Below are 16,319 nucleotides of genomic sequence, written 5' to 3'. Positions count from 1 at the left end.
ACCACTTCAAAACTGACCGAGTTTAAATGATACCTCTTCGTGTAATTGAATGCATTATGAAATGAATTTAATGTCAACAGGGCCACCTTTTTATTAACCATCACTCGTAGCTAATTGTGGCATCAGTTTTTTTTAAAGATTAGATTCCCTACAGTACGGAAATAGGCCCTTCGGCCCAACAAGTCCACACCGACCCTCCGAAGAGCAACCAACCCAGACCCATTCCCCTACATTTATCCCTGACTAATGCACCTAACACTACGAGCAATTTAGCATGGCCAATTCACCTAAACTGCACATCTTTGGACTGATTTGGAGATGCCGGTGTTGGACTGGGGTGGACAAAGTTAAAAATCACACAACACCAGGTTTAATTGGAAGCACACTAGCTTTCAGAGTAGCTCCGAAAGCTAGTGTGCTTCCAATTAAACCTGTTGGACTATAACCTAGTGTTGTGTGATTTTCATCTTTGGACTGTGGGAGGAAATCAGAGCACCCGGAGGAAACCCACACAGACACTGGGAGAATGTGCAAACTCCACACAGTCACCTGAGGCTGGAATCGAACCTGGGGCCCTGGTGCTGTGAGGCAGCAGTGCTGACCACTGAGCCACCGTGCTGCCTTTCTTGTGATAATAATACTCCCATCACATTGCTCGATTCATTAGTCAGGATTTTGATATCATACCTATTAAAAACGTGCATATATACCCAAGAAGATAACCTGTCCCTTGGCATTTATGCTGTCATGATCTTGCACCTGTCATAGAATGATATCACACGGATTGAGGCCATTCAGGTCATTATACCAGTGCTAGCACTTTCAAAGAGCTGCCCAATTAATCCCACTTACCTGCAACTCTGCAGGAAAACTTTAGATTAGATTCCCTACGGAATGAAACCAGGTCCTTCGGCCCAACAAGTCCACACCGACCTTCCGAAGAGTTACCCACCCAGACCCATTTCCCTCACCTATTTACCCCTGACTAATGCACCTATCACTAGGGGCAATTTAGCATCGCCAATTCACCTAAACTGCACATCTTTGGACTGTGGGAAGAAACCCATGCAGACACAGGGAGAATGTGCAATCTCTACACAGACAGTTGCCTGAGGCAGGAATCGAACCTGGGTCACTGGTGCTATGAGGCAGCAGCGCTAGCCACTGAGCCACCGCATGAACAAGAGCTTGAACAATTAAACTGCAAATGTTCTGAACCAAATTCCTGACGTGTTCTTCAAAATTGGTGTGGTATCAGTGCAAATTTAATGGAGAAACGATTTTACACAAACGTTTGAGACAGTTTCCTCATGGGATTGAGACATAAAGCTAATTACTTGTACTTTTCTCACATTCAAATTTCAGTGAAACGTTGTCCTATACCTGAAAGTGCATCAAAGGATGAGGTAAGAGAACAGAGACAGTGCCCTTCTTGTGTAACATTTACTTTAACAAATATGACCTGGTTCCAATTAAAGATTGCTGTCTAATTGGCATCTGCAGAAGGTGGTAACTGGCAGTTGGAAAGTAGGTGCAAGATGGCATTCATTTCAGGAAAAACTTTGTTTTGTTTAAGGAAACTGAAAAGATGGATCCGACCAACTGGAGTTACTCATCCATTATCTGTTGATCATGCAGCATTTATTGGGTCCCTTCAAAACGTGTTTTGATTAGTGCACTCAACAGAATTATTCATATTCAATATTATCTCATCAAATTGGACATGGATCAACACAGAAAACTGGGAATATGCTGAATTATTGGAGAAGTACAATTGGGAAAAATAGACAGATATGCAAATTGTGATTCTCACCTGTTTGATGCTAAAGAGCAAATTGTATTGAACTTGCTGTTTGCATTTTGTAATTAAAGCAACCTCTATGCACCCTGTATTAACACAAAAAGCAATAGGATGGGGGATTTGTGAGGGTCTCTTTAACCAGTGTTCAACTGTACTCCTTAACCATCTTTTCCATTCATAATTTGTGCAGGAAAATGGAGAAAATTCTCACCAGTGCGCTGAAGTGGTGAATCAATAGGATAATGGAAACATTGAACCTAATGTTCTGTTTTTCAATGCAGTGGCTCATGGACATATCTGGTGTGCGACCAGCCCTGTTTAAACTTTCTTCAGTACGTCGGATTAGACATGATATACAACAGAAAACCAGTCTATCCATCACAAGCATTTCATATCTGTGGTTAGATGTCACTCAAGCCTGGTCCCACTTTTCTTATTTAAATTGATCATTCGAACCCTTTATTGTCCTTTCCCTTATTTGCTTATCTTGTCTCCCACTTAATGCATCAATACTTTGTGCTTTAACCACTCCATGTACTAAGATGTTCAGCAGACCGAGTTTAGGAGAGAGAAGTCTTTAAAACAATTGGATTCTGTTTGTCTTGTACTGAGGGCTCTGTCACAAAAGGAAACATTCTCTCTTGATTTACTTTGTTGAAATTGTTCATAATTTTAAAGACTTGCACACTTTCATTGTTGTTTTCCTTTCCCATTCTTGAGTAACAAAGGAGCAAGTTACTTTTTTCAGTGCCTGTTCCACCTCCAGGACATTTCAAAGTCCTTTCCAGCCACGGAAGATACCCTATAGCAAATGAGCATCTCTGTATTTTAAACATTTGTTTGTGGTATCCTATTATCATAAGCACTGTAAATATGATTCATGACAAATAAATGTTTTGATGTGTTGTATATGTTCCGTGTACTGTAGTGTTGTGTTGGGATGCTATTTGGTTGCTGAAATCAGAGTTTTTTGTTTTCATTGTTTCATGGCTGGCCCAGGGTCAAGAAACAGGACAGGTGCCTGGACTGATTAGAATTCATTAGCCAAATAATAAGCCCCTTGCTTCTCCTGTGTACAAATTGTTGTTCCCTTGGAAATTGGAATTCTTGGATCTGTCCCAAGGTGTTTAAATGAAGGGTTTCGACAAATAGGTTCTAATTAGTGCATCAAATGCTGGACAGAAATAAATAATTGCATGACATGTATTTGACGTTGACTGTCCCACACAATATGTTTTTTCAATATCATTAGGGTCATGGATAGGATAAATAGACAATGTCTTTTTACTGGGGTGGGGGAGTCCAGAACTAGAGGGCATAGGTTTAGGGTGAGAGGGGAAAGAGTTAAAAGGGACCAAAGGTGTAACTTTTCCACACAGAGGGTGGTACGTGTATGGAATGAGCTGCCAGCGGAAGCGGTGGAGGCTGGGACAATTACAACATTGAAAAGGGTATATGAATGGGAATAGGTCTAGAGGGATATGGGCCAGGTGCTGGCAGGTGGGACTAGATTTGGTTAGGATATCTGGTCGGCATGGACGAGTTAGACCGAAGGGTCTGTTTCTGTGCTGTACAGCTCTATGACTGCAAACATGTGCTCAGGGAATGCAACTAAACCTTTTCATACTAATTTATTGTTCTAATTCTACAATTACTTGAAAAATTAGGAATACTGTAGCATCAGACTTTTCATTCGACTTTTTATGAAATAGCAAACTGTGGCTAACCTAGGTCTTTCAAAAATGCCATTTTGTTTCCCCTGAAACTGACAGGCATGGTTAAACCAGGAGCCAACCACCCATCTCAACCTACCTGACCAGCAGGGAGCCCACACACTGTGTGTAAAGTTGGTGTAATACATCAGCCAATATTACTCTTCAACGACTTTGGTGGTCAGTGCAGCAAGTCATACACCCACTCTCCACAATATCTCAATGAGCTGCTGCGTGATCCACCATATTAATTTGAAGTTTAGTCATTAGCAAACGGCGAATAGGAAAATGGCAACTCTCAATTTAAGTTTCATGAGAGAAAGCAAAATTCTGAAAGAAGAAATGGAGTCCACTAACATCGTCAGATTAAAACTTGCTTGTAAGCTTGGGAGAGAAGTTTAAGTAAAGTGTCCATTATGCTCTAACATTGAATGTCCTCTGTAAATGCCCAAAGCCTTGTTGCACTTGGTACAAAATAAATGCAACTCACATATATTATTGACCAACAACATAATCAAAACTCAACATGAATCCCAACTATTGTGCCGGCCCATAACTAAAATTGACAAGATGGCCGAAAGAGGTTGGCAACTACATATAGCAGATATTCACAGCCAGACTTGTGATCTCCATACAGAGATACTGAATAAGATAAGATTCTCCGTAGGAAGATCCATTAAGGAAGTTAATCAAGTTTCTATAAACAGGCGGTTCTAAACATACAAGCATATTAATAAGGGGCATTTTTGAAAGACTTAGTTTGGCCACAGTCCCAAGTTTGTTATTTAGTAAAAAGTCGAATGAAAAGTCTGATGTTATAGTATTCCTAATTTTTCAGGTAATTGTAGAATTAGAGCAACAAATTAGTATGAAAAGGTTTAGTTGCATTCCCTGAGCACGTATTTGCAGGCAGTAAAAAGGTCCATTGCATCATTCTGGAAGATAAAATAATAACTGGTGTAAAAATGATCCCTAAAAAACTATTTGCAGAGAAGGAGGGCAGAATAAGGTTGTAAAAAGAGAGGTTACGATTGGGGAGAGATCAACAATTGAAGCTTAAATGCTGATGCAGATAATTTGAACGAATTCTTACACCCAGAGGATGAGTGACAAAGACAGATTACAAAATGCCGAGTGAAGATGTGCTGATGTCCCCCAGTTAGTTCAGTTTTGTTTGAAGACTTGGTAAAGTTGTAAAGTGATTAAATTCCACCCTTATAAGTGGAATTCGAATAGATGCTTCTTGTTGAGGGAAAAAGATTAGTAATGGCAAGTGTTTAGAGTAGGAGCAGTAAAGATTTATTTACAAATGAAAATTTAGTTTAAGATTCTCTTACAGCATGCAAATAGCAGAGGATATAAACTGCAGCTACAAATCAGAGGGACTGTAATGTGATCTCTCAGTTGAAGTGAGAGAAGAGTTTTTCTCCATTTATCAGCTGTGTCACAGAATTGTAGCAACTTTTTATTAGAGTTGATCTTATAACCATTGGTAGAATTTAATATCCGTCCTAGTCTGTCATACAAAAGTTAGTACAAAATTTGGAAGAGATCTAAGCGATAAGTAAGTGTCCAGTTTATTGGCAATTAACATGATACAGCTGGGAATAATGTCTGGGAATGAATTAAACTGTCAGAAGCACTGTAAAGTCCCAAAGACAGATGATGGAGGGGTCTAGTAAGCATGGGAGGACCTAGAGCTGTCCGTAGAATTTTCCTTCATTGATTGTACGTTTACAGAATCTGATGTATAAATTAGGGGGTGTGTGGCTAACAATGGCTTCAATGTTGCATGTAATTGTGCAATGTGAATGGTATAAAAATATTGTATTCAGCTGGGGAACTTAATGTCATTGATCTCTCCTCTGATCTGAGCTGTAATTAAGAGGGTGACTGGGACCCATGTGTAAGCCAGATACAGAGTTGTCTCCGGCATCTCCTCATATGTGCTAGAAAAGCTTTGAATAAAAGTTGCTCATATTGCTGGACATAGAAGTAAGGACTCCTCTTTGATATTTCTCCCTACACAACAACAATCACTCTATAATTAATATAAATTTGAAGACCAGGCTGGACGACTGAAGATCATGTGAGATTGTCCTGCTGGAGCATCTTGAAGGTGAAGGAAATTAATTAAGTTGTCCAGGTCATGGTCTGAACAGTGAATCCAGGAACTGAGTCAAATAATTTGTCCCACCAAGTTGTTTCAAATCTGTGACTGCCTCTGGGATCTTAAGAACAGCTAGGGAAAATAAGAACATCTGAGGGGAATACAGAACCCGTGAATTTTATATGTATTTCTATGTAGGAACTTTGGAATCATTTTAATGTGAATACAGAGAAGTCAAATTTAATAGGGAGTTAAATACTGAAAGGTGAAATTCTGATGGAAGAGAAAATGAAATGCTATTTCTTATCATGGAAAAGTTGGTTTGAGCTGGTTCCTCAGCAATGTTATGCCATTCCTCAGTTCCCTGCTATTGTCTCTGAAACTAATGAGCTCAAGCAGGTTGTGATACACCAGAGACCACCCATTGTCTCTGACCAGGATTCAATCAATGTCACTTTATGGGATAACTCTTCAGATATCCATCTCAGCCACTGTTCTATCCACATCCAACAGGCATTACTGAAAAGTGAACAGTGATAGCAACTGTGGCTGCTTCTGTCCACCTCACACCAAGATGCTCTGGGATTCACATGTCGGGCACATTCATGTAGTATCTATGGTGTCACTGAGCGAGTCGTTTTTGACCTTGTAACCTGTGATAAGGTTTTCGCTACAGTTTGACACTGAAGGAGACCAGGGAAGACCAGTGTGAGTCTTACATGGAAGTTGAACATTCTTCCCAAACATCCTAAAATCAGGGTGAAAATCAAGAAAATGAAATATCTGGAGGACAATATATACACCACTCCCTGTCCTGCCACCTCCCCAAAACAACCAGATGCACATGACATAGAGACCTACAGCAAAGCATTTTAAAGCTTGACCAGAATGGAATTTTGACACGTAAAGGATAGGGATGGTCTAAATGGCAAACTCTATCTGAAAAACCAATGCAAATTCTTGTATAGATATACAAATCAGGAGCAGATATAAACCCTTTGGTGCCTTAAATCTACTCCAACATTCAATAAAGTCATGACTGATCTGCTTGTGGCCTCAGCTCCACATTCTTACCTTTCCCCATTTAACACTGCCTTCAATGTATTTAATAGACCCATATCTACTGCTGTTTGGTGGAAGACAGTTCGACACTATGGGAGAAGTTCCATCTCACTCCATCTTCACTGGGAGACTCCTTATGTTTAAACTGTGCCCCCAACTTACAAACAAATTTCAAACAAAGAACTGCAGACGCTGGAAATCTGAAACAAGTTCAGAAAGTGTAAACAAAATTCAGCAGGTCACTGAGTCACAGAGATGTAGAGCATGGAAACTGACCTTTCGGTCCAACTTGTTGATGCTGACTAGGGTATTCTGAATTCAGGGAAAATACCTTGTCTTTATACCCTATCCATAAACCTCAATAAGGTCACTCCTCAGCCTCCGACACTCCAAGGAAAACAGCCCCTGCCTATTCAGCCTCTCCCTATAGCTCAAATCTTCCAACCCCGGCAACATCCTTGTAAATCTTTTCAGAACCCTTTCAATTTTCACAACAACTGTAGAGAGAAAATAGAGTTAATGTTTCAAGTCCATTCACCCTTTATCTGTGTTTCTCTTTACATTCCATACTGTATGAGTCATAGAGTTATACAGATATTCAAAACAGAAACAGACCCTTCCCTCCAACTCGTCCATGCTGACTGGATAGCCAAAATTAATCTAGACTGTTTGTGAGCATTTGGTCCATCTCCCTCTAAACCCTTCTTATTCATGTATCCATCCAGATGCCTTTTAAATATTGTCATTGTATCAGCCTCCATCAATTCCTCTGGCAGCTTATTCTATACATGCACCACCCTCTGCATGAAAAAGTTGCCACTTAGGTACTTTTTAAATCTTTCCTCTTTCACCTTAAACCTATGCCGTCCAGTTCTGGACTCCCCTATGTTGGGTCAAAGACTTTGGCTATTCACATGGATAGGGGCAATGCCCCTATCCATGTATGATTCTGTGATTCGACATGCTGGGTTTTTTAATGATTTGGAGATGCCTGTGTTGGACTGGGGTGTTCAAAGTTAAAAATCACACCAGGTTATAGTCCCACAGGTTTAATTGGAAGTACACTAGCTTTCGGAGCATCGCTCCTTCATCAGGTGATTGTGAGAGACACAATTCAAAGGCACAGAATTTAGAGCAGAAATTTACAATGTGATGTAACTGAAATTATACATTGAAAAATACCTTGATTGTCTGTTGAGTCATAGAGTCACAGAGATGTACAGCATGGAAACAGACCCTTCAGTCCAACCCGTCCACGCCGACCAGATATCCCAACCCAATCTAGTCCCACCTGCCAGCACCCGGCCCATATCCCTCCAAACCCTTCCTATTCAAATACCCATCCAAGTGCCTCTTAACTGTTGCAATTGTACCAGCCTCCACCACATCCTCTGGCAGCTCATTCCATACACGTACCACTCTCTGCATGAAACATTTGCCCCTGAGGTCTCTTTTATATCTTTCCCCTCTCACCCTAAACCTATGCCCTCTAGTTCTGGACTCCCCGACCCCAGAGAAAAGGTGTTGTCTATTTATCCTATCCATGCCCCTCATAATTTTATAAACCTCAATAAGGTCACCCCTCAGCCTCCGACACTCCAGGGAAAACAGTCCCAGCCTGTTCAACCTCTCCCTGTAGCTCAGATCCTCCAACCCTGGCAACATATCTTGTAAGTCTTTTCTGAACCCTTTCAAATTTCACAACATCTTTCCGATAGGAAGGAGACCAGAATTGCATGCAATATTCCAACAGTACCTTAACCAATGTCCTGTACAGCCGCAACATGACCTCCCAACTCCTGTACTCAATACTCTGACCAGTAAAAGAAAGCATACCAAACACCTTCTTCACTATCCTATCTACCTGCAACTCTACTTTCAAGGAGCTATGAACCTGCACTCCAAGGTCCCTTTGTTCAGCAACACTCCCTAGGACCTTACCATTAAGTGTATAAGTCCTGCTAAGATTTCCTTTCCCAAAATGCAGCACCTCACATTTACCTGAATTAAACTCCATCTGCCACTTCTCAGCCTATTGGCCCATCTGGTCCAGATCCTTTTGTAATCTGAGGTAACCCTCTCGCTGTCCATTACACCTCCAATTTTGGTGTCATCTGCAAACTTACTAACTATACCTCCTATGCTCGCATCCAAATCATTTATGTAAATGACAAAATGTAGAGGACCCAGCACCGATCCTTGTGGCACTTCACTGGTCACAGGCCTCCAGTCTGAAAAACAACCCTCCACCACCACCCTCTGTCTTCTACCTTTGAGCCAGTTCTGTATCCAAATGGCTAGTTCTCCCTGTAATCCATGAGATCTAACCTTGCTAATCAGTCTCCCATGGGGAACCTTGTCGAACGCCTTACTGAACTCCATATAGATCACATCTACTGCTCTGCCCTCATCAATCTTCTTTGTTACTTCTTCAAAAAAGTCAATCAAGTTTGTGAGACATGATTACCCACGCACAAAACCATGTTGACTATCCCTAATCAGTCCTTGCCTTTCCAAATACATGTACATCCTGTCCCTCAGGATTCCCTCCAATGACTTGCCCACCACTGAGGTCAGGCTCACTGGTCTATAGTTCCCTGGCTTGTCTTTACCGCCCTTCTTAAACAGTGGCACTACGTTTGCCAATCTCCAGTCTTCCGGCACCTCACTGTGACTATCGATGATACAAATATCTCAGTAAGAGGCCCAGCAATCACTTCTCTAGCTTCCCACAGAGTTCGCGGGTACACCTGATCAGGTCCTGGGAATTTATCCACTTTTAACTGTTTCAAGACATCCAGCACCACCTCCTCTGTAATCTGGACGTTTTGCAAGATGTCACCATCTATTTCCCTACAGTCTATATCTTCCATATCCTTTTCCACAGTAAATACTGATGCAAAATATTTATTTAGTATCTCCCCCATTTTCTGTGGCTCCACACAAAGGCCACCTTGCTGATCTTTCAGGGGCCCTATTCTCTCCCTAGTTATCCTTCTGTCCTTAATATATTTGTAAAAACCCGTTGGATTCTCCTTAATTCTATTTGCCAAAGCTATCTCATGTCCCCATTTTTCCCTCCTGATTTCCCTCTGAAATATACTCCTACTTTCTTTATACTCTAAGGATTCACTCTATCTAACCCGTCTATACCTGACTTATGCTTCCTTCATTTTCTTAACCAAACCCTCAATTTCTCTAGTCATCCAGCATTCCCTATACCTACCAGCCTTCCCTTTCACCCTGACAGGAATATACTTTCTCTGGATTTTCTCGTTATCTCATTTCTGAATGCTTCCCATTTTCCAGCCATCCCTTCACCTGCGAACATCTGCCTCCAATCAGCTTTCGAAAGTTCTTGCCTAATACCGTCAAAATTGGCCTTTCTCCAATTTAGAACTTCAACTTTTAGATCTGGCCTATCCTTTTCCATCACTATTTTAAAACAAATAGAATTATGGTCGCTGGCCCCAAAGTGCTCCCCCACTGACACCTCAGTCACCTGCCCTGCCTTATTTCCCAAGAGTAGATCAAGTTTTGCACCTTCTCAAGTAGGTACATCCACATACTGAATCAGAAAATTGTCTTGTACGCACTTAAGAAATTCCTCTCCATCTAAACCCTTAACACTATGGTAGTCCCAGTTGATGTTTTGAAAGTTAAAATCCCCTACCATAACTACCCTATTATTCTTACAGATAGCTGAGACCTCCTTACAAGTTTGTTTCTCAATTTTCCTCTATTAGGGGGTCTATAATGCAATCCCATTAAGGTGATCATCCCTTTATTATTTCTCACTTCCACCCAAATAACTTCCCTGGGTGTATTTCCGGGAATATCCTCTCTCAGCACAGCTATAATGCTGTCCCTTATCAAAAATGCCACCCCCCCCCCCCCACTCTTCTCTCTTGCCTCCCTTTCTATCCTTCCTGTAGCATTTGTATCCTGGAACATTAAGCTGCCAGTCCTGTCCATCCCTGAGCCATGTTTCTGTAATTGCTATGATATCCCAGTCCCATGTTCCTAACCATACCCTGAGTTCATCTGCCTTCCCTGTTAGGCCCCTTGCATTGAAATAAATGCAGTTTAATTGATTAGTTCAACCTTGTCCCTGCCTGCCCTGACTGTTTGACTCACTTCTGTTCTCAACTGTACCAGTCTCAGATTGATCTCTTTCCTCACTATCTCCCTGGGTCCCCCCTCCCCCCCCCCCACCTTACTAGTTTAAATCCTCCTGAGCAGCTCTAGCAAATCTCCCTGCCAGTATATTAGTCCCCTTCCAATTTTGGTCCAATCCGTCCTTCTTGTACAGGTCACTTCTACCCCAAAAGAGATTCAAATGATCCAAAAATGTGAATCCTTCTCCCATACACCAATCTTTCATCTGTTCAAATACCATGATAGTTTCACTTCTTTCATGTGTAAATCACAAAAGCCTTTTTTAAAAAGTTGCATTCTCAGGTTGACTGTAATAATTGGTCTTAGTTAGACAATATGTTGAAGGTGCTAGCCCCCTGTGTTCTCTGTCTACGCTATGATGTTTAGATTGATTCTAATCTAAAAAGTGAGATAACAGAGTTTTACATGAATGCATGCAGTTTTTGAGCAAAGTACAAGTAACTCTGCAAGTACAAATTCACCCCACAAAATATATGTGTGCATGTGGGTCTTTGTGTCTGTCTGGGTTGGGGGTTGTGAGTGTGAGAGAGAGTGTATATGTGTGCATATTGAGTGTAGAGTGTTTTAAGTCTGTGAGGGGTTGCACGTGTGATTGTGGGAGTGTGTGTGTCTGGGGTCAGGTGTTGTGAGTGTGTGTGAGAGAGTGTGTATATATGTGTGCATGAGTGTTTGTGTGCATGTCTGTGTATATGTGTGTGTATAGAAGTGTCTGTGTGTGTGTGTATAGTGCAATGGTGGTCACCTGTAGTGTGACATGAACCCACGTTCCCATAGGGAGGGCCTTAACCGGGACCTTGGGTTCATGTCACACTACAGGTGACCACCATTACACTATACACACACACACACACACACACACACACAGACACTCCTACACATGCACACACAGGCATTCCAAAACACACATATACACACGGGCACACATATACACAGGCACTCACACACACCCTTACAGACACACACACTCCGACACTCACACATGCATCCTCTCAGAGACTTAGACCACTCTACACTCACGCTCACACATATACACTCTCTCTCATACTCACAACACCCGACCTCAGATACACACACACTCCCACACTCATAAATGCACCCCCTCACAGACTTAAGACACTCTACAGTCAATACACACACATATACACTCTCTCTCACACTCACAACCCCCAACGCAGACAGACACACACACAGACAGACACAAAGACCCACATGCACACATATATTTTGTGGGGTGAATTTGTACTTGCAGAGTTACATTTTACTTTGATCAAAAACTGCTTGAATTCATGTAAAACTCTGTTGTCTCACTTTTCAGATTAGAATCAATCTAAACATCATGGCATATACAGAGAACACAGGGGGCTAACACCTTCAACATATTGTCTAACTAAGACCAATTGTTACAGTCAACCTGAGAATGCAACTTTTAAAAAAAGGCTTTGTGATTTACACATGAAAGAAGTGAAACTATTATGGTATTCGAACAGATGAAAGACTCAACAGACAATCAAGATATTTTTCAATGTATAATTTCAGTTACATCACACTGTAAATTTTTGCTATAAATTCTGTGCCTTACAATTGAGCCCTCCACTATCACCTGATGAAGGAGTGTCGCTCCGAAAGCTAGTGTGCTTCCAATTAAACCTGTTGGACTATAACCTGGTGTTGTGTGATTTTTAACTTTGTACACCCCAGTCCAACACCGGCACCTCCAAATCAGTCATAGAAATGTACAACATGGCCCTGCATGTTCTGTCAGGGCTTCACATAGTTCATTAGGTTTATCTGTTGGTCTTCAAAACTCCTAAGGACATAGATACAAGTTTTCAAATGTTTCCTTATAAGATAATCTCTCATTCAAGATATCACTCAAGTGCATCATCTGTTAAATACAGCCAATACATTTGTATCCTTTCTCAGTTCGGGGACCAACATTTTACACAGTTGTCCAGAAGGGGTCGCAGTAACGTTGCATAGAACCCTAGCAAGCCATTGCTGTATCTATTCCCATCCACTTGCAATCTCTTGCTTGTTCAATGTGCCATATTAATATTAATCTACATAATGCAAGTGTCGGTTACCAAGAGAAGTAAATAAAAGAACATTTTTTTATCCCTTATTCAGGCAATTTTCATTATTTACTTGCAAGCAGCAACTGATTTTGAAACAGCATCTTCAGAAACAAATTTCAAGAACTTGTATCCCATCGATGACTGGCTGCTGATTGACAACGTTCGGGAGGAATTTATACGGGAAACCTTCCGTAGTTCAAATAGTTACCGCCAAAAGCACCTCACCGTAATGATTATTTGTTAGCAGCTGATAATAAATAACCAAATTTATTAAATAAATAATAAATTAAAATTAATTTCGTGCGTGCAGAAACGCACCCCTTTAAAACGCAAATCATAATATCATTTCAGTAGTTTCCAGACCTGGTTAATTCTGCAAACATCGTTAAAAATCACACAACACCAGGTTATAGTCCAACAGGTTTATTTGGAAGCACTAGCTTTCGAAGCGCTGCTCCTTCATCAGGTGGTTGTGGAGTATAAGATGTAAGACACAGCATTTATAACCAAAGTTGACAGTGTGATGCCCCTGAAATGATATATCGAAAAAGACCTGGATTGTTTGTTCAGTCTCTCATCTTTTAGAATGACCGTGTTGGTTTCGGTTCTTTCTTATGTAAATCCCAGAACTTTTTTTAAAAACTTACATTCTCAAGTGAACATTAACAATAGGTGCCATGTCAGCTCAGATAATGCATTGAAGATGTAACGATAGAGTCTGTGTGTTTGTGTCAATGTTCAGATTGATTCTATTTCTAAAAATAAAGGATTTACAGAATCTTACATGGATTAGTGCAGTTTTTGAGTAAAGTAAAATGTAATTCTACAAACGTATATGTGTGCGTGGGTGGGTGGGTAGGTGGGTGGGTGTGAGTGTCTGTGAGAGTGTGTGTATGTGTGTAGTGTGTGTGAGTGTAAAGGGATACAGGTCTGTGAGAGGGTGCATATGTAGGTGAGTGTGGGGGTGTGTATGTGTGGGCGTATAAGAGAGACCTTGTATATGAGAGAGTGTCTGCTTGAGTGTATGGGTCTGTAGGTGTGTGTGTGTGTGTGTGTGTGAGAGAGAGAGAGAGAGAGAGAGAGAGAAATTGGCTAGCCATGGGGATGGCCTCAACTAGGCCTTGGGTTCATGTCACACGACAGGTGACCCTACTGCACTACACACACACATACAGACAGACACACACACATACACACGTACTTGTACACACACATGCACGCACACACTCCTACAGACCCATACACTCACACAGACCCTCTCTCATATGCTCACGCATACACGCCCCCCCCCCCCTCCCCCCACACTTACATCCACACACACCCTCTCACAGACTTTACACTCATGGACATAGACATACACACTCTGTCTCACAGACACTCACACCTTCCCGCACACACACATATAAGTTTATGAGGTGAATTTGTACCTGCAGAATTATGTTTTAGTTTGCTCAAAAATTGCATGAATCCGCGTAAGATTCTCTAAATCCTTTTTTTAAGATATAGAATCAGTCTGAACACTGGGGACAGACGAACAGACTTTAACCTTACACCTTCAATGCATTATCTGAGCTGGCATGGCACCTGTTGTTAATGTTCACTTGAGAATGTAACTTTAAAAAAGTTATGGGATTTACATAAGAAAGAACTGAAACCAACATGCTCATTCTAAAAGATGAGAGACTTAACAAACAATCCAGGTCTTTTCCAATATATCATCTCAGTGGCATCACACTGTAAACTTTTGCTATAAATTCTGTGTCTTACATCTTATACTCCACAACCACCTGATGAAGGAGCGGTGCTCTGAAAGCTAGTGCTTCCAAATAAACCTGTTGGACTATAACCTGGTGATTTTTGTGTGATTTTTATCCTTGTACACCTCGGTCCAACACAGGCACCTCCAAATCATGTCTGCAAACTTGCGCTGCCAAGCCAGAAGTTGGATCTCCAACTCTGTGTGAAGTTGGCGCTGAATCTTTATGCACAGGCACAGGAATGGCCCCCAGTAAGCCCTATGTTGGTCGAGCAGTGCCAGAGATGGAAGCAATAGGTTGAAGTTGTGCACGTGTTGACAGAGAACCCTAAGGAGGCAAAAGTGAGGACTGCAGATGCCAGATCAGAGTGGTGCTGGAAAAGCACAGCAGGTCAGGCAGCATCCGAGGAGCTGGAGAGAACCCTGAAGAGCCAACTTGTATTTAGTTACCTGCACATCTCCTCAATAATGAGATTGTGTTAGGGAGTTGCAAGTTTCTCCAGGTCTGTTGACTAAATATGAAAAATATAGTTGGAGATTAACTTCATTTAACCCGGGTCCAAAAACCATGAGTGAGACACTTTTGTGTCGAATCTAACTCTGTACTTTAAGGATTAAGGAAACTTAAGGCTGCGACCAGCTCAATGCAAAGCTCGACGTGAAAGGAATCGCCAATTTGCGATAATAGCAGGACAAAGGCATTCTGAAGCTAATTCGAGAGTCTTGAGGCTTTAAGAGTGACGTTCGACACCTGGAAGATCCCTTATGATGGATAATGTCTGGAAGAACTTCTCAACAAATATCCGGAACACGTGAAGACGATGCTGAGCTGACCCCAGTGAGTTGTGTAGATACAAGGGAAATACGAAGATGGGAAGGGCAGGGGAAGACAAATAAGAATTGATTTTCCATCCCAGATGGAATTCTCCCAACGCCTTATATAGCAACCGGGACAGGGATACGGGCGAACTCCCGGCCTAAAACACGATGGTAGTTTGCAACTGTTCCCTAAGTTATCAAGGATGCAAATATATTTCCAAACGTTTCAGGTGATAAGGCAGAGCGAGGTAACTAAACTCATAGCCCCTTGAGGTGTCAATGATAGGTCGGGTGACTGCACAGTTGCTTCTCATCGCGAACCAGCTCTGATTTGTATCTGCAAGAGGATTGCGGAGGCGAGTAAGTTGAGCTAGCATCTGTAATGCAGAGGGCACTGCAGTGAGTAGGCGGTGTGTGGTGGCGTGGGCGAGGGCATTACACGCACAGTCAGCAACTTTAGCAGAAACATCTCGTTTTCCTGCCCACTACTTTCCGTCCAATGTGTGGAAATCGAGATGGAGACATTGCTGAAAAATCTCTCCGCTTCTGCGCCCCATCAAGAGGGTAATCGTTGCCAATCAATGCCTCGCCTTATCACTGTCATTCATTTTTTTTCAAGGACCCTAAACACAGTATGTGCTGTTTTAACATAGATCAGTTCACTTGGTTGGAAGTGCAACTTTATGTGAGTTTTTGTTTTGTGCGGTGTTTTCACCATAGTGCAGTAGGACTTTCTGCTACATCAAGCAGAAAGTGAGGACTGCAGATGCTGGAGTACCAGAGTTGAAAAATGTGGTGCTGGAAA

The 16,319-nt window shown here is 41.7% G+C and overlaps 1 protein-coding gene across 1 annotated transcript in view; it reads left to right on the top strand.

Moving 5' to 3' along the window:
- Positions 1–2,680, top strand: part of LOC140455400 (uncharacterized) — a 62,670-nt gene extending 59,990 nt beyond the window's left edge. Inside the window, exons 14-15 of the mRNA XM_072550216.1 lie at positions 1,366–1,406; positions 1,992–2,680. Of these exons, the coding sequence (XP_072406317.1) occupies positions 1,366–1,406; positions 1,992–2,039 (89 nt within the window). The 3' untranslated portion in view covers positions 2,040–2,680. The remainder of the gene's footprint in view (positions 1–1,365; positions 1,407–1,991) is intronic.
- The last annotated feature ends 13,639 nt before the right edge of the window (positions 2,681–16,319 follow it).

Source organism: Chiloscyllium punctatum, chromosome 30, assembly GCF_047496795.1.
Source record: "Chiloscyllium punctatum isolate Juve2018m chromosome 30, sChiPun1.3, whole genome shotgun sequence".
NCBI classification, from domain to species: Eukaryota; Metazoa; Chordata; class Chondrichthyes; order Orectolobiformes; family Hemiscylliidae; genus Chiloscyllium; species Chiloscyllium punctatum.
This window is presented reverse-complemented; position numbering and strand designations above follow the sequence as displayed.